The sequence below is a fragment of the Peromyscus maniculatus genome, chromosome 3, assembly GCF_049852395.1.
Source record: "Peromyscus maniculatus bairdii isolate BWxNUB_F1_BW_parent chromosome 3, HU_Pman_BW_mat_3.1, whole genome shotgun sequence".
Lineage (NCBI taxonomy): Eukaryota > Metazoa > Chordata > Mammalia > Rodentia > Cricetidae > Peromyscus > Peromyscus maniculatus.
In genome coordinates, this window is record NC_134854.1 from 108,288,054 (window position 1) to 108,311,747 (window position 23,694).

The 23,694-nt window shown below is 47.6% G+C and overlaps 1 protein-coding gene and 2 long non-coding RNA genes across 3 annotated transcripts in view; 1 reads left to right on the forward strand and 2 right to left on the reverse strand.

The window, feature by feature from the left end:
- Positions 1 to 6,582: 6,582 nt before the first annotated feature.
- On the reverse strand, positions 6,583 to 10,773 carry LOC143272421 (uncharacterized). Its single transcript, XR_013049957.1, has 3 exons — positions 9,823 to 10,773; positions 7,281 to 7,439; positions 6,583 to 6,907 (listed from the first exon to the last, which is right to left on the reverse strand). It is a non-coding gene; the product is annotated as an uncharacterized LOC143272421 (long non-coding RNA).
- The window catches only part of Arhgap25 (Rho GTPase activating protein 25), a 74,896-nt gene continuing 60,674 nt past the window's right edge, over positions 9,473 to 23,694 (forward strand). The window contains exon 1 of the mRNA XM_006984569.4: positions 9,473 to 9,899. Coding sequence (XP_006984631.1) covers positions 9,641 to 9,899 — 259 coding nt within the window. The 5' untranslated portion in view covers positions 9,473 to 9,640. The remainder of the gene's footprint in view (positions 9,900 to 23,694) is intronic.
- On the reverse strand, positions 16,225 to 22,498 carry LOC143272422 (uncharacterized). Its single transcript, XR_013049958.1, has 3 exons — positions 22,287 to 22,498; positions 18,614 to 19,190; positions 16,225 to 17,069 (listed from the first exon to the last, which is right to left on the reverse strand). It is a non-coding gene; the product is annotated as an uncharacterized LOC143272422 (long non-coding RNA).

Below are 23,694 nucleotides of genomic sequence, written 5' to 3' on the forward strand. Positions count from 1 at the left end.
AGAGCGAGATCCAAGACAGGCACCAAAACTGCACGGAGAAACCCTGTCTCAAAACTAGCCCCCCCCCTCCCCCCCAAAAAAAACCCTAAGAATACAACCATGGAAGTTGTTCCTTAGGAGCTGTCCATCTTGGTGTTTGAGAGCGCGTCTTTCACTAGCCTGCAGCTCTCCAGGCAGGCTAGGCTGACTGGCCACTGAGCCCCGGAGATCTACCTGTCTCTTCCTCCCCAGTGCTGGGTCTCTAAGTGTACACCGCTTCTCCCAGCTTTTGCACATGGCTCTGGGGACCAGACTCAGGCTCTCATGCCTGTGTGGCAAGCACTTTATCAACGGACTTATCCTTGCAGCCCCTACCAATCCTTCTGTGGAGTAGCGGCCTCATTGCCATTCCCCCCCCTTCCTCAAGAACAACTATCTAGACCCACTCACGAAGCTTCTTGGGAGCAATTTTAGCTAATGCAACTCAGGATTCACAGGGCAAATAGTTGTTTCAAATGAAGATGAACATGAGTTTCAATTTTATGGCTACTTCAAACTTCATAAGCAAAGCCTTTTGCATAATGGATAAACTGTGGTAGGATTATTTTATCAAAATGACTAAAAAACATTTGCTCTTTTTACCATCAGAACTAACAGCCACAAATTAATTCCTTTCATATCATATTGCATATTGTATGTTTCAGGGATCATACTGATTATTTTTAGGGGTCCCTAAAATTTTCCAACAAAATACAGACTTCTGACCTGACCTATGAACAAATTGCTCCTCTGTCCCAGATGCTTCTGTAAAGTAGGAGGAACAGTGTCTGCAAGAGGGGAAAGGCGCTTGAGTGTCTGCAGCCAATGCATTGCCCCTCCCAGCCTGTGAAATTCCCTGCTCCTGCTCGCCCTCCACCACCCAGCAGGCCTGTCCTGTGTGTAGTTACCTAACTTGAACCTCAGAGTTTCATATCAGCTCTAGAATCAGCTGCTGTACTTCCTGTTCTGGCGGAGCTCTGAATCGCCTGACCTCAGGACTGTAAAGTTGGTGCTCAACGGTCCAGATTTGTCTTTACAACACAGTTTTTGGGGTTGGCTCATGAGCTGAGAGCATCTGCTGATCTCTCAGAGGACTGGGGTGCAGTTCCCAGCACCCACATGGTGACTTGCAATTGTCTGTAACTGTGGTTCCAGGGGATCTTGTACCCTCTTCTGGCCTGCAAGGGCCCTGGGCATGCATGATGTATATGTGCAGGCAAAACCCTCATACACATTAACAAAATCTTTAAACAAACAAACAACAACAAAAGCCAAAACAAAAAACAAAACCCACAAAACATAGATCTCCAGAGACTGGGTACACAGCTTAGTTGGTAGCAGCACAAGACTCTGGGTTCAAGACTCAGCCCCACCTAAACTGGATCTGGTGCTACAGGAGAATCAGAAGTTCAAGATCATCCTTAACTACATAGGAAGTTCAAAGTCAACCTAGGCCGCATGAGACCCTTTGTCAAAACAGGAATGCAGCTCTCCACATGTTGCACTGGATTTCCTCACTGTGGAGCCTGAGGGAGACGGGATTCTAAACTTGCATTTCTGAAGCTCAGGTCTCTTTCCCGTCTCTGACAGAGCTTGGCTGTCTCCCTCCTGACATCCCACACCCTCTCACCCAATCTGTCCAAGTAAATCAAGTCAGGTTTGTCATTATCTGCACATGTGCTAGGCCGCTGGGCTGGCAAGGAAGGGAGCCTTAAACCACACCGGTGGTTTGTGGTCTAGAAGCAGTCACCGCCCAAGCACCTCAGCGCCACAGTGCTTCGTGAACGGACAGCGCCCGCCCTTCCTCTTCCCCGTATATGGCCTTTGGCGTCTGGTTCAGGGTGGCTTTGGTGGGAAAACGGAAGGGCAGACTGTCTTCCTCCAGTTGGAGTGGAGATGGCACACTGTAGCTTGCTGGAGAGGAGGAAGTCACACACAGAGGAACTCACAGGGATCTTCGTGATTCATAATTTCACCAGCCAGTGTTGTTTTCTCGTCTAATGCACATTCAGAGCCTGCTAACATGCCGTGCACCGTGTTTAGTACTTTTCGTGGAATATCTCACTTGACCCAAGGAGCTCTAACACAGTGGGTCTCAACCTTCCTAATGATGTGACCCTTTAAAATAGTTCCTCATATTGTGGTGACCCCCAACCATAAAATTATTATTATTATTATTATTATTATTATTATTAATTATTTTGGTTTTTGGAGACAGGGTTTCTCTGTGTAATAGCCCTAACTGTCCCAGGACTCACTGTGTAGACCAGGCTGGCCTCAAATTCACAGAGATCCGCCTGCCTCTGCCTCCTGAGTGCTGGGATTAAAGGCGTGCACCCCCTCCCCATAAAATTATTCTTGTTGCTACTTCATAACTGTCATTTTGCTACTGTTATGAATTGTAATGTAAATATCTGTTTTCAGATGGTCTTAGGTGACCCCTGTGGAAAGGCCATTTGACCCCCACAGGGATCACAACCCACAGGTTGAGAACAGCAAGTCTAAGAGACAATCACTTCACTGTTGCACAAAGAAATAGTAGAGCTTAGAAAGTTTAGTCAGCATCCCTGTGCCATGCAGGACGCAAGCTGAGTGAGGGAAGAAGATGTGAGCCCTAGAAGTCTGTCCTCAGACTCCTGGTCTCTAATTTCTCATCTTCTCTCAGGTTTCTGAACTCCCAACCTTCCAGACCACCTGTGGGCTCAGTGGTGCTCAAATACAACTTTGCAGAGCATTGTGCAAGCACACACAAGGGCAAGTGTGACTCAGTGCAGACACCCACAAGCAGGCTCGCAGACACAGAGGTTCCTTACTCTCCAAGCTAGAGAGAAGCATTCTTGGTCCGGGCTTCACCAGAGGGACTCCGGCCATGGTAGTTGTGGTTTTCTTTTTGAGGAGGCAATGTCAATGATTGTTTACGTGCATTGTTACGTGATGTCCCAGAAGGAATGAAGAAGTAGAAGGTCCCCCGTGGAGCCGATCATAAACCACTTCACTAGCAAGCAGTACATCTCTGTCAATCAGATGCCTGTGGGATTTCCAGTCATTATATTCTGTTGGTCTCAGCAGGGATTCTGCAGGTCTTGGTTGTCTGTGGTTGGGTGCACTATGATGGCTTATGCATCCAAAACCCCCTTAGTCTTTTGTGATTCCAAATACTTTTCTAATCCCTTGCCCTTCTGTGGATCATAGGCTCGAATTCATAGATGAGAGACTACAGAATACAAGCTAGTTCTCTGCCCCGCTTGTCCCAGCCTGTTTAAGGACTGGTACTGTTTGTTGTACCATGGTGTGCCAATGTGGAATGGATATTGCCTGTCATGGTTTGAATGAAAATGGGCCCCATAAGCCCATAGGGAGTGGCATTATTAGGAGGTGTGGCCTTGTTGGAGAGGTGTTACCTTGTTGGAGGAAGTGTGTCGCTGGGGGTGGGCTTTGAGGTTTCAGATGCTCAAGCCAGGCCCATATCTTTCTTCCTGTTGCCTGTTGATCCAGATGTAGAACTCTTAGCTGCCTCTCCAGCATCATGTCTGCCTGCATGCCACCAAGCTTCCTTCCATGATGATATTGGACAGAACCTGAACAGGAAGCCAGTCCAATTGAATGTTTTCCTTTATAAGAGTTGTCGTGGTCATGGTGTCTCTTCATAGCAATAGAAACCCCAACTAAGACAGTGCCCAACCAAGCGCACAGGAGGAGATGGTAGACCCACCCACTAGGGTGGAAGATGGCTGACAACAGGTCTTCCCATTTCTCGGTCCCAGACACACAGCTGGCTTCCCCATTGCCCCCGGAACCCCCCCAGCTCATGCCCACCTCTTCAGAAGGCCCATTTCCTTGCTTGCCCTTTGCTCTGCCTGAAGGTTTGTCCACGTGTGTACTTGTCTCATTCTTTTGTCAGGTCTTTTCTCAAATGCTATCACGTCCACGAAGTCTCCAGCATTCAGCCAGTTAAAAACACGCCATCTTGCTCCTTCTCCCAGCAACCTAACCAGCCTCCCTCCTCATACAGCATGTCTTTCTCCCCAAGGATTCCCCACTGGCTAACACCCTGCACTCTGTTATTTGGTTTATTACCTGTCTCCTCTCACTACAATAAGTCTCCCGGAAGCAGGAGACTTTGCCCCTCTTGCTGCTGACTGCATTCTCAGCCCCTAGCTGGCGTCTGTGGCACCACGGGGGGAGAGATTCACTTCGTATTTGTTGTATGAGTGGATTGCAGACAGCCCAATCCCACTGAACCATTGCAAATTTTGAGGGGAGGGAAATACAGGTCAAAAGCTGCTGAATATTGGCAGTTTTGTATGGCTCGGCCTTATAGGTCGCAACCCAATAATTGGTTCAAGAGGGCTGTGTGGCAGGGGCATTTTCATCATCTTAAAACATCAAGATCTGTTTTCAATCTGGTGACAAGTTATTCACTTAACTAGGCATCTCTCTCCCTAACCCTGTGGCCCACAGAGCTACCTTCTTCTAGAAGACTATCTTATCAGAGGCAGAACTGCCACTGCTGCCCTTCACAACCCATGTATAATTTTTCTTGGCTATGGATTAGTTAGAGAAATTAGAGTTTAATTGGCCACAAAACTGACCAGACATTAGACCCAAAGCTGGGGAAATAGTGTAGGTCAGTGATGAGACAGACATGGCAGGGCAGGAGGAACAAGGCTCTGGGGTAGAGCTGAGGAGGCTGTTCCTGGTGGCCACACAGTGTTCAGAGGGCAGAAATCTTCCTCTGCAACACAGTGGGATTTTATTCTTGTTTCCTGATGTTTTTTTTTTTCCATATAGCCAAGGGAAAGAGAATAAAAACTAGCACCTCCTACCTTAGAATCCCAGCTTTCTTGAAGCTAGTCTGTTCAAATCCAAAGGGAAAAGGCTGTTGCTTTTGGTGTCTCCACCACAGTTCAGAAGACACATGCTCTAAGTCAGTAATGCAAGGTGGCCAGATGCAGCTGCTAGCCCCTAACACATGGCATTGGCTCTACAGTTGTGTCCCCGCTGTCAGGTGTCCCCACAATACAAGGGCCACCTTTAATCTCTGCAGGAGCTAGGAGTGAAATACAAACGAGCTGGGGCAACGGGCTGACATGTATTTGATCCTTCTGCATTCGACATCAGGCTACATTCGCTTACTCTGGAGTGAGATGTGGGTACAGAGCTTTCACTTTTCTCACATGTATGTCCACAGGGACCCTTGTTCCAGCCTCTGAGGACTGTGAGGGCTTGGTCAGGTAGTGACCCACAAGGTCAGCTTGGCTGTCTCCATCAGCTGTGGTACTCTGTGCTGTGTCCAGGGGGCTGTCGATCATTAGCAATGCTCCTGAACATTGGAGTGGCAGAGCTTTCGCTGTGGTTGTCCTATCTTAGAGCTAGGAGCAGTGCGACCTCTCACCATACGTCAGTCATAGACTAGACCTCATTGTAAGCATGCACACAGAGAACCAAAACACAGCAGAGGAAGGGATTCACGCTATCTGAAGTTTCAGGAACTCGGTAGGGGTACTGTATTTACATCAAGAGGTGTCACTATCCACGTGACATGGACACAGCCATTTTTGTTTATTCTTCTTTAAAATGTCTACAAAGAACACTCACGGGATTCTGTAATCACAGTAAAAGGCAAGGCATGTTTGAAATTTTGTCACCTTGTTGGGTGTGGCATGGTGACACATACCTTTAATCCTGTCACTTGGAAGGCAGAAGAGTTAGAGGCCAGCCTGCTGGTCTACACAGTGAGTTCCAGGCCAGCCAGAGTTGCACAGTGAGGCCTTTCCAAAAAAAAAAGTCCAGTTCCTCAGACGTGCCTGAGGTCTCCCTGTGACCTCTGGCCACCCTGTTCTTTGACCATTCTTGATGCTTCCCTGATTGCACACGGTGGGGGACACATTTTACTGGCCACTGCTGTTTCTTTTGTGGACAGTGGCTTCCTCCCTGCACCCTTGCTTCCTAACCACTTTTGTGGTCTCATTTCCAGGGAAGCTACCCTGGCCCCCAAACAGGCCCGGCCACTGCTGTCTCCGTCATGTGGAGCCCCACTTCTGTGCCGGGAACTGTACCGAGTCCACAGCTCCTCGTCCCCGGCCCCACGTCAGGCTTCTTTCCTTTTGGGCATACCCCTTCTCTGTGGTGGGAACTGCCACCACCCCAGTCAGTCACTGGAGTCAGGGTCGGAGCGTCTCCGCTTCTTGTGTAAGAACCTTCAGGGTTCTCATTTCCATCAGAGGCTCTGGTGTGTTTTCTCTTCTTTCCTTGTGCAACCTTTCTCCCTTCTGTCCTCCCACTTGGGGTGTTGGGTTCAGCCTCCTCACTCTGCCAAGCTGAAGAAGACTCCTTGGAGATCCCCATTTACCTGAAAGAAGACAAAACTTCACCAGTGCCTTCTGGGACCTGCCTACAGCACCCTCCGACCCCGCCTATCTCTCCTCTAGCTCATTCCTTTCACACTTTTCAGCAGCCTAGGAGCAAGCGGAGGAGTTCTTTCTATACTGTTCTAGAGAGCTTTTTATAACCCTGTCTCCCTCTCCCCACCCCATCTCCCCTCTCCCTGCTCCCCTCCCCCCTTTTCATTTTGTGAAGGGATCTGGCTCTTAAAAACTCAGGGCAGTCTGCCTCCCTCAGCCTCAGTGTTCAGATTACAGGCGTGTGAGCCGCCACAGCTGGTCCTTTTGGAAGCCTTCTCATCTCTCTAACACATTTGTCAAGTCAGAGTGTGAGAGAGCCTGCTTCAGGAAGCCGGCCCCCTTTCCTGTGAGTCCCGCTTACGCCCCTCCCATGAACTTTCACAGCTCCCTGCACTTCCCCATCATATCCCTTCCCATGCTCTACTTAGCTTCTTCTACATTGGCCTTCTTCCTATTAGCTGCATCTGGGAGGTGGGAGAAGAGAGCTGAAAGAGAGAGGCAGAAACCAAGTCGCTTGTTCACGAGCTTTCCTCCAGCAAAAAGTATAGGTCCTTAAAAAACGGTTAGCATTAACAGACAAATACCCGGATGCTCGCTTTCATTATTGCCGACGTTAACCCAAACTTTACTATTAACCACGACATCTGGTTCTTCATCTTCTAAAGGTCAGAGAGGGTGCAGCAGAAGCTCCGTCAGGTCTCTACCCCCACTCAGGAGCTGACACCCAGCGTCGGCCTCCAGGGCTGCCACGAGCAGCCTTTCCGTGGCGTGGCGGCTGCTTTTGCTGATTGACTTTCTGAGTGTGCACAGCAACTTCCCCATGGGTCATATGTTTTTCCAAGACTCGCAGGAACTCACCCCAAAGAGTCCAGGAAGTTCCCCATATGTCTCTAAATGCCTCCTTCAGAATGTCTTCAGAATTCCTAAGTTAAAGATCCCAGGACTGAAACTTTGGATGTCAAGTTCCCCATGGAGCTGCCGGGGATGGTGCTCAGGAGGTTGTCAGCTTTTTTAGGGCTGGATAAGGAATAATGTGTTAGGTTAGGCAGGATGCAGTGGAGATCTGAGGCTTCAAAGTCCTCAGGAGTCAGAGCCAAAGTTAAGGAACCCAGCACTCCTGTAGTACTGGGTGACAGCCAGGTAAATGGGGTAGTCCCTTTCCTCTTAGGGCTATGCGTACTTCCTGTCTCAGTGACTTTGTGCTTGGTCATGTGACTCATGTGGGCCAGTAGAATGTAAGCAGACAAGCTGAGCACAGAGGCCTGAAATGCATTTATTGGCTCATATACTCCTTTAGTTCCTAGTGAGAAGGCCACGCTCTGGGTCACTGTGTTCGGTCCTCGGATATTGACTTTGGATTAGTATGTGTTGACTCTTGGAGATCTAAGCAAAGATGTACATAATTTGGAATTGAAAAGTGGCCTGTTCTGGGAACTCACAGAGGGGTCGTTATATACGGTGTGGGATAATGAAAGTCTCAGGGCAGCCAAGGTTGTCAAGGCGACAAAGACGAGAAGGAAGTCCACTGGTGGAATCCTGGTGTAAATCATGATTTGCAGACCAGAGAAAGGAGAAGGAATCAGAGGAACCAGAAATAGAGCAGAAGGAAAGGAAACAGAAAACCAGGCCAGCCATAGACCCTGACGGGCAGAGAGAGAGAACGTTCGGAGCTGTGTGCCAAGTTGGGGGGGCTCTTATGTCCGACTCCGCTGTTAGGCCAGTGAGGAGAGGATAGAGACCTGGCCTGCCAGGTTAGGGACAGGAGAGCCGTTGGTGTTCTTGAGAAGCCATTCTAGGAAGCAAGAGTGTCAAAGGAGGAATCCAGGAAAGAAAAAGAGGAGAGAAAACAGCAAGTTCAACAGTCCTTATTTAAAAAACAACAACTCAAAATCAGGCTACAGCCAAAGGAGGAAGAGGTGTTAAGAGAGTTTCCTGAAGATGTGAAGAAAACTCTGTAATGCTAATATTGACAGGAAACATTCAAGAGAAAGAAGAAAGAGGTGATGACGTTGAGCTGGGGGATAGGGGAGGCGGCTCATGCAACAGGGAGCAGGAGACTGGGTCCTCAGTAGATAGCTGTGAGAGGTGAGGAAAATGCTCTCCGGGTTGTCCAGGACGATGAAGTGAAGGGACCTGGATGTGTGGCGTGTATGCAGTGATTATGCAGAGAGGCCTGGTGTCTGCAGAAACCTCCGCAGCAGCCTGTGAAGTCACTCTGTGAATGGCTGCATTTACAGATGAGGGCACTGAAACAGGAAGCAGTCAAGGAACAGGCCCAAAGTCTCACAGCAAACACATGGTAAAGCTGGGATTTGAACACAGGCAATCTGGTTCTAGGGCCGAGAAGCTTAACTGCTAGGTGAAGCCGACCGAGTTAAAGATATAAAAGCCCACCACAAGCTGAACTAGATAGAACGAAGGTTGCAGTTAGTGTTTGTGGGGTAACTACCGTGTGTCAGAAATCTGTACCAGAGGCCTCTGAACACCCACGGTCGTTAAGGATCCATTTTTCTGAAGAAGACGTGGAGGCCCAGGAAGATTCTTTCAAAGGGGAAGGAAAACCTGAGTTTTTAACTGTTGGTCTGGTTGTAAACAGCACCCTGTGTACACAAAGTGGAAGAAGCGTTAACCCTTTGCATGCTTCTGCCTAGCTGGAACCAACTTACCAGCTGAGTGCATGAAAACTCTCCTTGCATCAGATGGAGGTCACTAGGAACCTCTATCTCAAGCAGGTGAGAGCTGTGTGGTCCTTACACAGCAAGAATTTTAAAGACGGTAACTTGGGCAGAAAGCTGGCTGCCGGCCTGACCATTTTTGATGGTTTGTGGCAAGGAGGAGTCGAGGCCCACGGTGAGAGCCTTGGGATTCTCTTTCTTTTTTAACTAAAACCACAGTCTTATATCACAAACAGGCTCTAGCTTGACAAAATTTCTAAATGTCTTCTGAAGAAAGTGTACTCATAACGCCACAACACTGAACAGCCACCCACTTCCTCAAAATGCAAGGAAGCAGACAGTTTAAAAAAAAAAACACACACACAAAAAAAACGCAGAGACTGTTGTTTATCACGACTTCGCTTCGGCAAGGCCTGAGATTCTTCCGAGCAAAGCGTCAACTGGGCTGTTTCTGGTAAAACTGAACGCAAAGCAGGGTGCCAGCCCCGGGGGACTGTGGGTGGGATTAGGGGAGCTTGGGTGCCATCCCCAAGTGACAGATGGATGGACCTTTCATCTGAGAGAAAGGAAGAGACACGTGGGCAGATCAGCCTGGCACGTAAGAGTGCCTGTGGAGCAATCACCAGGCAGAGAAGACGGACGGATGGACTGAAGGGAAGAGCAGAAGAAAGCAAGAAGAGCACACACTGTGGCTCGCTGGCCACTCACTTGACCCGCTTACTCACCCAAATCGGAAGCAAAATGTCCCTGAAGCTGCCAAGGAACTGGGATTTCAACTTGAAAGCGGAGGCTGCGAAAATAGGTAAGGTCAGGTCCAGGTCCTTACCTCGGGGGGTTCTTATGCTTGAGCACCCACTATTTGCATGCTGGGCTGTGAGCCCTCCGTGGGTAAAAGCAGCAATGCCGAGCTGGGTGGAGATTTGCATCCAGGTTGATGTGTTGACTGAAGTTTCAGCATGCTGGAAGGGGTCTCTCCTGTCCAGAGGTGGGCTGCGTGGATCAAGGGAACTTGGGTGGTCTTAGGCTGTGCCTCGTATACAAAATTGAGGTTTTGTTCACGTGTCTGTAGAGTTGTTTCTGGCTTGGAAAGTCGTCTCTCTGTTGGATGGCTTTCAGTAAGGGCACAGAGATTGGAGTATTTTGAAGTGATTCACCCACGAGTGAATTTAAGGGAGTGCCGCGTTTGTGAGCCCAGCGGCCAATGAGGGGGCTACCTAGACTAAAAAGGAGACGTGGAAAATGAGGTGAGAGCATAGCGACTTTTAAAGTATGAGAACAGCGTTCTAGAGGAACAGAATGTGAGAGAGCTCAGGAGAGGTGAAAGAGACACACTTTAGAGCATCCTGAGACGTTCTGGCCCTCAGTTCATACCGTTTTCCTCTAACGACAACTATGATACATTAGCTCGAATCTGTTGTTTGCTATCATATAGATGTCTTTTTGTTTGTTTGTTTTTTGAGATGGGGGTCTTGCTATGTAGTTCTAGTTGGCCTGAAACTTGGTATAGAAACTCAGATTCACAGAGACCCTTCTGCTTTTCTTCAGTGCTGGGATTATTGACATGGTTTGCATACCTGATGTTTCTTTTATTATTAATTTTTACTTTTTAATTGATCACAGTCAGATGAAGTGATTGGGCTGAAAGTGATTGACTATGTTAGACACACACACACACACACACAATCTACATAGTAAGGCAACTTCTTGATTTTAGACATTAGTGTTGAGGTCTTGCAACAGCTTGGAAGGACTTTACTTGGAGGGAAGTTTAGGCTGCATGGTAGTTGGTGTGTTAAAATGACTGGTCCACTGAAAACTCACAAATGGGAAGCAGGTCAGAGAAGGGGCTTTGAAATTCAACTGGAAGTAACCAAAGGAACCATTTATCTTGGTGACCGAGAGACCACATTACCAAACAAAGCTGGGACTGTGTACTGAGGTCAGTTCAGAGATGAGGAGCAGGCAAGAGCTCTCTCTCCTGTCCATACAAACACCTGTGCTTGATGTTCACTCTAAGTTATCCAAATCCACTTTTAAGGTAAAATGCCCATGCCTCTGTTCCCATGGAAATGTCCCACCTCTCCTGTGTAAAGGCATCCTGCTCCCTGACCATCCACGTTTCAGCTGAAAATGGGAAACTTGAGAGAATACATGTTAGATTTTTTTTTCAGAGATACAGAAAATTACCACATTGAATTCTCAAGCCTGGCGTTAGGCCGAGAGAATTTTGTGATTTCTACCACTGGTTCTTACAGGTGGGCCCTGGATAGCTTACTATAGAGCAGCCTCTACTGCTGGCTAGAATCACGGACTCTCAGGGTCTACCGTGCCTGTGCAGTCAGAGAAGACCCCAAGAGGGGGCCCCAGGATCTTGCATTTTGATGAGCATCGTCCTGGCGAGCTTCCAAGGCTAAGGGCACAGGCTCCGAGTCACTGTACAGGCAACACAGAGCCTAGAGCCTGCAGAGTGGGGCCAGCAGCGTCTGTTACCTGAGGGAAATCTGAGTACCAGAAGGCAGTACTGTGTAGTACTACTTAATAACATACAATAAGTCCATAATGTTTAGAAGAGCTGTTGTCGGTATCCATGCCATCTATATGCGTGTCACCCTGTCGCAGACTGTCACATGAACTGGCATCCAGATCAGAAGTAGGACCCTCTGAGGAGAAAAGTGTTCAACTCGGTTGCAAAATCTCCAGTCCCTTCTCCCATGACCAGTACAGCGGTAGGAATCCGTTTATCAATATGTCAGAAAAGCTACCTCCAGAAGAAGGGCCATGTAATTGGGAGTCCCCACAGGGAAGTCAGGGACTGTGGTTTCCAATCCTGGGTAGTAAGGTGGAGAAGGATCGGGGCCTCTATGTCTGGCCACTGCTGACATTCGTGACCGGGTAATTCTTATCACAGGGGCTTTCCTGCACATTGTAAGACAGTTAGCAGCATCTCTGGCCTCTACCCTCTTTAGGATGATAACACCCTTCTACCACTACCCACAGTAGCAACCAAAAATGTCTCCAAAATTGCCAAGTGTCCTTTGGGGAGAGACGGCTGTAATATTTTCCCTAGACCAGTGTGCCAAAGGGTTACAGTTATAAGGTTATGGGGATTGGAGCCCACATCACATAGTTCAGTTTTTAGGAGGCTTTTTATTAAGGTGCAACTTGAAGGGGACGGGAGAAAGCCTAAGAGCTCCAAGAAAGGCTCTTGATGGGAAAATATAAGACGCAACCACTGTGGATCCCAGCGGAGGGGCTGCTTTTCCTTTCTGTTCCTCTAATCTGGAGTGCTGAACCAGAGCTGGAGGGAAAGCCAACACCTCTGAGCCCGGGGGAGGCCTCTGTAGCTATGCTCTTCCTCAGAGGGTGGAGGGTACCCTCAGAGTAAGGAACAGATCTGCCAGGAGGTCCCCATCATGGCCTGGTGCTCCTGGTGCTGTGATGGGAGAACATGAACGAGGCCACCTGGCACCTGGCCCATCCATCCTCATGGGGAACAGGAATTAGAGACAGCAGGTAAAGGCAGCAACTTGGACTTGAGGTGGGACCAAGAGCACATCTTTCTTCCTTAGATGTAGCATCACCTACCATTTCAGTCCAGCCACTTGAACCATGGCAGCCTGCCACTGTGTTCATGTTCACACCTGTTTTTCTAATATTCACACTTTTGGACTAGCTCCTTTCTCTCTCCGTGTGTGTGTGTGTGTGTGTGTGTGTGTGTGTGTGTGTGTGTGTGTGTGCATGTGCATGTGGAAGTAAGAGAACAGCCTCAGCCATCATTCCTCTCACCAGCCTGGAGTTCGAGCAGGCTCGGCTGACAGGTTAGTGAGCCCCAGAGATGTACCTGTCTCTGCCTCTCAGGGCTGGGGTTACAAGTACCAAGTACAGATGGACACATGGACACATAGAAGTGAATGGATAAAGACATCTGTGAACTATTGGAAAGCAGGCAGACAACACACATAGTCGTACTTGACCAACAACCATATGAAAATATATAATCTTATTAGTCAGAGCGTGCAAGTGAGAAGCACTGTGGCACATTCATTCCCATCCACTACCTCAAATAAACCGAGAGCATCTGACGATTCCAAATGTTGTCCATGACATGGTGCAGGGAGGAACCAAGCCATTATGGAGAAGCTCTTGACATAGCTCACCTGAGCTGATGATTCACAAATCTTACCATGTTGTCTTTCTCTCCTGAGACCACATCCTAGAGGAGCCCCGTGCATGCCAGCAGATGAAATGTGCCGGGGAAATCCCCATGTTCAGCAAGGGAATGGTTTAACGCTCCGTAGCATCTTTCTAAGATGGAACACCACACAAGTGCAAATAATTACAGTTATGCACAAATGAAACTGAACAGCAACAACTTATCTTGGAGAGAGTGAAATTCATTCACATTGAGTTTAAAAAGTACATAGGCTTATAGCAAAACTATAAAGGAAAACAGAACTGCATGATGTAAAATTCAGGGTTATTGCTCTTTTGGGAGAGAAAGGATGGAAAACACAAGTGTGAGGTGCCAAAGGTCCTATCCGAGCAATCTGCACATGCGTGGTTCTGTGTCAAATGAACAGCAACAACAACACATCCAAACACACAGTAAACCATCAAAAACATGCAAAGTTTAACAGTGAATAACTCTGGGAAAAGACTATTCTACACGAATGCATCATTATCCTAAGGCTAAACACTTAAATTAAGTGTCCTGTATTACGAACAAGTATTACTGTGCCATTAAAAATATGCAAATCTAGCACCCCTATCCAAGTGCTTGACCAATCAAACTGACCACGCTCTTCACACAACACATGATCCTTTAGCAGCTCGGCAGCTGGCTCCAAAGCTCCACATTAGCTGAAGAGGCTACGCTAAGCTAGGACCTGCACTTGCTCCTCCACAGACGTCTCTCCACACAGCTCACAGATGTCCTGGGGTCCAGGGTCACCTGGACACTGGAATGCTGCTGCTCCCCAGTGAGGCACACGGACACCACACAGCCCGAGGTGACCTGAGATAGGCATGTTTGTGAATTCGGTTTTAGAGATTTCTTTCCACTGAATCATCCAGTTTAATAGATGCTAATCCAGACCAGCCTGGATCTGGACCACCGTAGTCTATTCTCTGTGACTCATGTCACTGTGCTTCCTGTGCAGCTCTGTGTCCCCCAAAGCTGAAGATTACCACATGGGCAGCAGAGCCATGGCTAGGAACATACCTTCCTTCACTGTCACCAAGGGGGTGCTTATGCCAGGTACCACACTTGTCTTTCTGCAGAAGTTACATCATTGTCCCTGGTCCCTAGGCTATTGTCAACCTTTAAGTCGTTAATGTTAAATGGGGGACAGAGCCTTGTCACTTGTGGAATGAAGGCTGAATGTCCCCTCTGGGTCTCCTGCAGCGGCAGCTAGGAGAGGACCAGCTTCATTGGTAAAGGGAAGAGACACCTGTTTTCTACCCATTCGCACACTGAGTGCCATCTGTAGACACTGGACAGTCTGCGCTTCCTGCTAGATTAGGACCTAAATGGCAAGCTCAGTGGTTCTCAGAATCCAAGCCTCTTAAAATGGGTCTGGGTTGAGACACCCCTGGCCTGGGCGTAATAGCCTTCAGTAGCTCACAGGAGCGCTGCTGCATATCTGTCACACACATCGCCGTTTACAAAGCATCTTCAGAGTCCCGTAGGAGAACGCCATGGGGATTCCATGCAGCTGCAGTTGGGAGGATTTAAGGATAAGCTGGTAACAACAGCCCTTTCCCACACACAGCATGGCTTGAAAGAGAAAACTTTGAATGAGCTAACACCATTTGGGGCTACCTAGGTAACATGAGATATGACATGGGAGGGCACAAAAAGTTCCAGCTGTGAGGGGCTGGAGAGATGGCTCAGCGGTTAAGAGCACTGGCTGCTCTTCCAGAGATCCTGAGTTCAATTCCCAGCAACCACATGGTGGCTCACAACCATCCATAATGAGATCTGATGCCCTCTTCTGGCCTGCAGGCATACATGCAGGAAGAACACTGTATACATAATAAATAAATAAATTAAAAAGAAAAAAGAAAAGAAAATCTTTAAAAAAAAAAAAAGTTCCAGCTGTGGCCATAACAATGAGCCTAACTGGTCCCTGGGGGAAGCTGGGAAATCATGGACACCACAGTAAGGATCAGGCCATTTAGAAGGACCCCATCACAGAGGACAGCAGCGAAGCTTTGCAGAAGCCCAGGAAGAACTGAGATAAGAAAGTCACAGAGAGAAAAGAGAATTTGCCTTTTTCCCTTCCTGATCGCCACTTTGCTCTTTGAAAGAAAAGACTCTCATAGGATTAGCAACCAGATCTAGGCAGCTGGACTATTTCTCAGGAACCCACAGGTAAGTAGAGGCAGCCTGGGAAACAATTACAAGACTGTGCTGAGAGTAGCTACGTGGGTCACATGGGTCACACAGAACCTGAAATCTGCTGCCACCATCTTCCTGTCCGACATATCCTTCCATAAGACACTGACCATTATTTCTTAAACTTTCTCCAATTATGAACTTTTTTTTAGCCCAGGGAATTTCTATGCAACTCCAAGTACATATGTATTTTAAATTGGTGTACAAACCAATACTTATTGGTAATGATTCATAAACAAATTTTAAATAAGTGTGGCATGCATATAATTTTTACCACTTATTACAAATGAGAGCACATTTACACACTAGTCACAAAGATGTATTTGTTCATTTTTTTGCACAGGGAATTCAGTCTTGGCTGAATATTTGATACTGCAAAGCACAGAGGATCTTCAAGGGTTTTCAGAGCTGATTAATATTTTGATTTTGTAACTGTCGATATTGAGAACACTACTTTGCATAAATATATAATGTGAAATGGCATGGGACTGGGAAGATGCCTGAGTGGTTAGCCAAACTGTCTGCTCTTGTAGAAGACCCAGGTTCTGTTCACAGCACCCACAAAGCAATTCACAACCATCTGGAACTCTAGCTCCAGGAGCCCAGGTACCTTTTCTGCCTCTGCAGGCACCACCCACCCACGGTACACATGCATGCATGTAGGCGAACAGTCATACACACAAAATGAGAAAAAACTAAATCTTTATAAAAATAAAAGAGAGATGGCAAAAGTATGTGTAGGGCCATTTCAGAAATTGCTGGAAATTCTGCCCCAACTAAAATCCAAAATTCATGAAATGATTTCTTTTTAAAGAAACTCAAGTCAGTAACTTTAAAAAACAAACCATTTTTAAAACCAAACATTCTAACACAATTCAGTCCAAAAATATACTAATTTGATAGTTACATGCTGAGGAATGGCAGTAGGAAAATGTTTTTTAATTGAAGCATTTTGCTACTACGGAAGCAGACATTTTTGTTTGTGTTCTAAAATCCCTGCAATAATTCTGTGATAATCTCGAGTCTGAGCCAAATGCATCAGCAGTGTGTGTTGGTGCTGTGTGAGGGTAGGCATGGTGCAAAGTGTGCATGTTGCATGCTCAGAACCAAGACTACGGTAAAATCCTGTGATATAATGTAGGTGAATGCCGTCCCAAACACCTCACATTCATCATATGTTTGAGTCTGAATTAACTTTTTGGCCATTGCATTATGAGAAACCTTTTACTGTTGCGTATTTTCTACAGCTCCTACATCAGTTACATGAACCTCCACGGGGCTGCAGCCCCTAGTTTAGGAAGCTCTGATCATAGGGGTTTACATTCTCCAGTGAGTCTCAGACTTCCCTTCAGTCCTCTGCGAATTTTACTGGGTGATGTCTTGTGCATATTTCATGTCCTTCCTCTTCAAGAAAGGAACCAACCTAGAAGGGCTTGTGATCTAACCCCGGTACCCACTACTTCCTCTTGCACTTCCCAAGCATGTCACACTCACTGCAGACTTCAGCTGACTTCTTCACCTACTCTCTCTCCACTCTGGGCTTCATCACCCTGTCCACGGGAAGTTGGCAAATCTCTGGAAAGAAGATATAATGGTCCTTTACAAACAATTTCAACAGAGAAGTTGACTCCTTTGGGGTGATATCTGTGGATGCTTCTGGACTTGCGTGGTATAACTCAGCCCTGCCAACTAACTAGTCACTTTTTATCAAGAGTTTGTTCTTCAGTCTGTGGACCTACTAGTGAGGGTGACCCCAGTTGCCTGGAAGAATTGGCATGGGCATGGGATTGGCATAGGGTTGGGCTGTCTGTCTGTTGATGATTGTGAGACAGGGAGGAGGCCAGCAAGCGTGAGGGGTGGAAAGAGCATGGCCTTGGATGATGCTGACAGTTGATGGCCGGTCTAAGACACACGGCTTAAATTCTGCAAATAAGATTCCTAACACCCATGCATTCTGAGAGAGGAATCAAGTCTTTCCTACACATCACAAACATCGTGTCCTTTGTTTATAGACAACCTCGTCTTTAACCTTGGATTAGACCAGCAGCTGTGCTTGGGCTCTTGCAGAAGAAAGGCCACTGAGCGTGCTCTAACGTTATATTCTCGAGCTTTATTTTTACTACAAAACTTGCTGAAAGTTTTCTGGTTTGGAAGTAAGGATTGGCAAATGCCAGTAGCTCCGATATGTCACCCCACGTGAGAAAGCTTTCTGGGTTTCCAATGCTCAGAAATTACCCTATGTGCTCCCTTCTTCTGATAAGGCACCCCACGGGACCTACTATGTCCCCCTTTTATCTTGGCTTCCAGGAAGCTGAGTCACGCCAACCTCTACCCATGGATTAGCATACTCGCCTTGTTGGGCCTCAGTGAGAATTTATGTGTTCTTTGAAAATGATTGTCTATGTGAACATGAAGATCTTATGAACCCCTTTCTCTGAAGACAGCATGTAAGGACATGCAATGTATCAGTATCCCTGATCGTATATCCATCCTGTGGGCAGAGCTCTTATCTTTCAGTAGCAACTGAACATTGTGATCTGTCTAAGATGCGTTTGAAGAGCAGGTTAGTGATGAGGGCCATTTCTTCCTGTTTTGAGTGAAAACACAGCTGCGTGCACACTCCTTCTATCTTTAGAATTTCACAAGGCAGTGACATCTTCGGTACATTCAGGCCAGTGATTTCATTCATCCACCTGCTCATTCAGTCACTCACACCAGTCTGTTCACTCCTAGGACAGGTGTTCTTCAAAGAGAGTTCGTGCCTCTCTCTGCAGGTCTCCTGTGTAGAAAGCATACACCCCCCACCCCCCACCCCCCCACACCTTGCTAAAGAAAGTCTTCCTTAACCTCAAGCCCATCACAGTCTCCAGAAGCTGAGTAGATTGTGTCCACGGGACTGACTGGCTTTGATGAGTCCCTGTATTCCTCAGCCACCCCCAAGCGTGCCTAGCCAGATCTCGTTTCTCGATGAGCTCAGGTGGCTGGATTCTGGCCTCTGGCAGCCAGGCATCTCTGCACTTCATTACATCACTAATTCTAAGTTACCGTGATAACCTAAGTTCGCCTGTCACCTCCAGTCTCTCTCAGCCTGATTGCCCTGTGCACCTCCTGGAACTCACCCACATTTCATCTTTTGGGGGGAGGGGAACTGAACTCATTCCGAGCATTCCAAGTTCTCCCTTCCATCAGCGGTTCCAGTTTCCCTCAGACTTGGAGGGTCCGAGGTGATTTTTCCAGAAGACCATAGCATTTGGGGGTAAAAATGGAGCTGGGGAAAACATTTGAAAGCCAGGAATCATTCTTCTTTCTAGGATCCGGAAGTCCTTCCAAGAGTCTTTGCTCAGCCTGTTTGAAACTGCTGCTCTAACTTCTTCCTTTGGCTTTTAAGAAATCTTTCCTTCTGCTCACACGTTGGAAGCCACATCTGTCACTGTGTTGCAGGCTCTTCCCAGAATCACACAAAATCCCTCCCCTTATGTTTCCTACAGCTAGATCTCGTTGTCATCCTCGTTTTGGGTGTTCTTCCAACTCTGCCCTCCATCCCCGCTGCCATCCTCCTCCTCCTGGGAAGTCTAATCAGATCGCCCAGGGGGGATCATTCCCCAGGAACTTGCTTGAGTTCGATCATTTTTCTTTATTCTGGTTGATACATATTATTGGCTGTCTATTAAGTGCTGGACACTCTGCTCAGGACTCCTGGAGAGAAAAAGATGAAGACTGGTGGTTTCTAGAAGATGGCTGCGATGACAGTGTGGTTTCTGGTCACGACACGGGTGCTGCGTATAGGAACTTGCAACGGGCAAGACTGCATACACAAGATCGGCGGCCACAGTTCCAGCCGGGATCGGGATCGGGGAGGGACCCAGGAGGCCCCACCCCTATCTGAGGAGCTATTGACAGCTCATGGCTGCACAGGGAAGGAGAGCCGGTTTACTTCAAGTCCCCATGTGCCAGTAGACATCCTGACCCCTGTGCACTCTCTGGCAGCACTGGCTGGACTCCGTGGGTTTAAAAAAGAAACCACGAATCTGGGAAGTGTAAGTGGTGGTAGAGTACAGGAAAGGAGGGCACGGGGTCGGCCTGATCAGAACGTGAAACTTGTCAAAGAATTTATTTTGTTTAAAATATTCCAACAGTATCTTTTATCTGAGGGAAGGCCTACCCCATCAAAAGGAATCCGACATAACATAGAAGTGTGACTGTCGTTACAACATTTAAAGAGCCAACGCGGAGTTTGTTCTGTTAAGGCCTTTACGGTGATGCCCATCATTCAAGTCCACGTGCACCTAAGGAATCTTCCACTCCCAGACTGCGTTCTCATTTACAGCCAGCAGATGGCGACCACAGACAAGGCTCTGTGGTTCCATTGCTACAGAGACCCATCTGTTTTCCATTAACTTTCCCAGAAAGTCTTGGATTTAACCAGTTCTCTGAACAGCATAAAGCTCCCTCCAGCTACATCCTTCTATGACCTGAAATTCCCAGCAGTATTGACTGGAAAACCTAACTGCCTGTTTGTCTTCTCAGGTGAAAAGGAGGCTTCCAGGTTAAAATATTCTTGAATGAAAAGAAAAGGATCTTGATTTGGAAAGCCATTCCCAGCATAGAGATGGGGTTGGGATTGGATTTGGGAATAGAGTCCTTGAAGACACACACACACACATGCAGCAGATTACAGGCTCAGCCCTCTGCCACTCCTGACTTTGGACACTATATGTCAGGGTCTGAAGGGGAGTCACTCTGCTGCTTTGTAGGTCAATAGGCAAAGCCTCCTCTAACAAGGACAGGCCATTCACTGTACACTGTGCCATCTCTGACCTCGCCTCAGTGGCCTCCACATCCTGTGTACTCAGTTTACCTCTTCTGCCTAGTCTCTGACTTCACCCCCTGCCACTCTGAACATCCTGAAGAAAATCTAACCATTGGGCTGCCTGGTTCTACTTCAGGCTTATGCCCATCACCTTAGGTGGGCACTCACAGAGACCCTGAGACCCTGACTGAATTCTCTATGCTATGGTTGTGAAATATGTGTGACTAGTAATGATAAAGAGTTGAGATTTGCATCTCACAGCGCTGGCGGCCAGGAAGTCCAATGCCACGGTTTTAACATGGTTGGTGTCGGTAAAAACCTATTGCATATAGACAGCAGCACCATGGCATGATGGGAGGTGGGTAAAGAGAGGTCACACACTGTAACTTCAGAGGGTGGAAGAGCAGAAGAGGGCAGACCCACTTCCTCAAAACATTTTGTAGGGGCCCTGGGTCAGTCAGCTGTTTGCCGAAGAGTCAAAATATCCAAGAAGGTACTTAAAAGGGGGAAAAAAAATACTTGTTTCACCCCCTGTTCTGAACATCTCCATCCACTGTCATTTAGTCTTATCTCTTTTAGCATGAAGTGAGATCAAGCATCATGGAAGATAGCTTTTAGATGAGCAAAGACGGTCATCTCATGGTGGGCAGGAAGCAGGATGGGGATGGGGCAAAGACTGGGGACAAGATGTGCCCTCCAGAGAGGCATCCTACATCCTCCACCTAGATCCAGATCCCCAGAGTCCCCCACACCCCAGCTTTCCAGAGTCAGTGGATTAATCCACTGTAAGGACAGCATCCTTAAGACCCAGAACTACTCAATAGTACCACCAGCTAGAGATGAAGACTTCAACAGACGACCTCAGGGCATAGCTCATGGCCATGCCATTAAAGGCCTTCATTCTGTCCTCGAGGGCAGAGCCCTCCCTGGTCAATAGCTTGCTAAGGCATTGCTGCTTTGGGGATTGAGTTTTAACAGGAATTTGGAAGGGACATTCATCACTCAAACATAGAATCTATCCACCAAAGTTACTTTCCTTTTGCCCCAAACTCTGGCTGCCGAAGGTAGTTAATCATAATTGTCAACCTGATTGGAATAAGGATCCCTGAGAGGAGATGAATAGGACACATCCATGGGTGTGTCCATGAGGGAGTTTCCCAAGACAATCAACTAGGGGGATTATCTAGTTTGCTCTAGGAGCCCAGAAAGAATTAAAAAGGACGGGAAAGAGAGGGCTCTGTGGTAGTGACTTTCTCTGTCTGCTCCCTGGCCACCATGAGTGAGCTGCCCTGCTGTGTGTTGTCTGCCATAGTAGTTCAAACTCTGGACCTGAGAGCCAAAACAAAACTCCCGGGATTTATTATGCTTTTTCCTTCTCAAAGTCTTAACAGTTCCTCATACTCTTGCTCAGACTTTTATATTTCAAAACGAAAAATGTGACAGCTAAATGAGAACTGCCCCCCTTTCTATCACAAAGAGATTCCATCGTCCCCACCTTTAGCTTCAGTTCTGCCTTCAGGCATGAACAACAGGGGTTCCCCTCTGGAGACCTGCACGTTAGTGGGCCTCCGTAGCCTCCTCAGGGTGAGGCATGAAGCTGAGGGAGCAGGCTTACCTAGACTCTGCCCACCTCACGGCCCCGTGAGACTGTGAGTTCACCAGATGCCCAGGAACAAAGGAATGTTTTTATGAGTCTTGCAGGTTTTGTTCTGCGTTTGTTGGATGGTAGAGGAGCACAGACAGTTTGGACTTCTGGACCAGAGTCCATGCATGTGTGTGATCCTCACTGTGAGGAATGGAGCTGGGGTCAGAAGAGGAGGGACATGGGCTTTAACACAGGAACCTCCATTTGCATTCCTGCATCCACAGGCTCTTGAATATCAGTCACAGAAACGTTCATTTCTCAAGTAGCCTGATTAAACGCTGGTCCATGCCACCCCACCAGAAGGTTCTCTCACCATCACTCCCAGTCCACACCTTACCTAGCCACTATACCTCTGTCCTCGCCTCATTCCACTGGCTCCATCAGATGCCTTCACCTTGAAATAGGCTTCTCAAGGTGAACTCAATCTCATACCTTACACTTTCCTTGATCTCAATGGCCACTCTTTCTGAGACCCTTCAGCAGTACCCCCTTCTCTGTCACACCTCACAATGCTCAGGTGTTTCAGGCAGCACTGGCCCTGTCGTTCATTCTGTGTCATTAAGAGTTACAAGATGCTGGCAGCTGAGCATCAAGCCAAGTGCAGGAACGTCATCAGGGCAGGACCACACACGTGACCCCACAGGCTGCGTGTCTGTGAAGCCGGCCTTGACCAGGGCTTAGTGCATCAGGCCGCTGCTCATCCAGCCCCACTAGCTAGGTGGTCTCAGGCCTCCTTAGGCTTCCTCAGGCTTTAACCTCCAGCTCTCATTCTTTGTTAGCTGTGATCTCTCTTGTGGATTCTGCACAGCTCAGTTGTCTGCTTGGATGCCTCAGCGGCTTCTCTCCCCTAGCTTGGCTACCACAGGATTCTGAATTATCTTCCTGTAGATGAATTTCTAAATGGTTTTATTAAATAAAGAACACAGAGCCAAATATAGGGGTGAGAGCCTTAGAGAGATCAGGGAAATAGGGAAAGCCACCGGCCAACCTCACCTCATCCAACTCCACAGCTTCCAAAGAGAGCGACCCAGGCTTATATGCCTTGCTGTTCTGCCATCTGATTTGCTCTCTGTCTAGCTACATCACTTCCTCTTCCTGGCCAGCTCTGCCACTTCCTATCTGTACAGGCCTCCAGAACTCTATGGTTGGTACTGGGATTAAAGGCATGTGTCACCACACTTGGCTCTGTTCCCTAGTGTGGCCTTGAATACACAGAGATCCTGCCTGCCAAGTGATAGGATTAAGGGCGTGTGCTACCACTGCCAGACTTCTTTGTTTACTTAAAATGGTTTGCTATTTCCTCTGATCTCCAGGCAAACTTTATTTATTAAAGTACAAATTAAAAAATCACCACATTACAGCACAAATAAAATACCATATCTTCCCATCCACTTTACTTGGCTTTAGTGACTAAAGTTTAGTCAGCTCTACTAACCACCCAGGTACTGTAGCCAACACCTGGAGTTGGCTTCATTCTTCTTTTTCTCTCCCACCTCCCACTGAATCCGTCAGACGAAGTGCTGGGCTCACCAGTCTGTGTCTCTGATCTGACCTTTTCCTTCTGCCCTGGCAGTTCACTCATCAGTCTCCCTCCTACCACTCTTGTTCCATGACACACACCAGGCCCAACTCAGCAGCTCTTAAAAAGAACCAAATCATGCCGTTCGTTCCTTCAAACCACCAATGTACTTAGAATTAAATTAAAAATCAGGGTCTCCATGTGTAGGCTAGGCCTGCCCCTATCA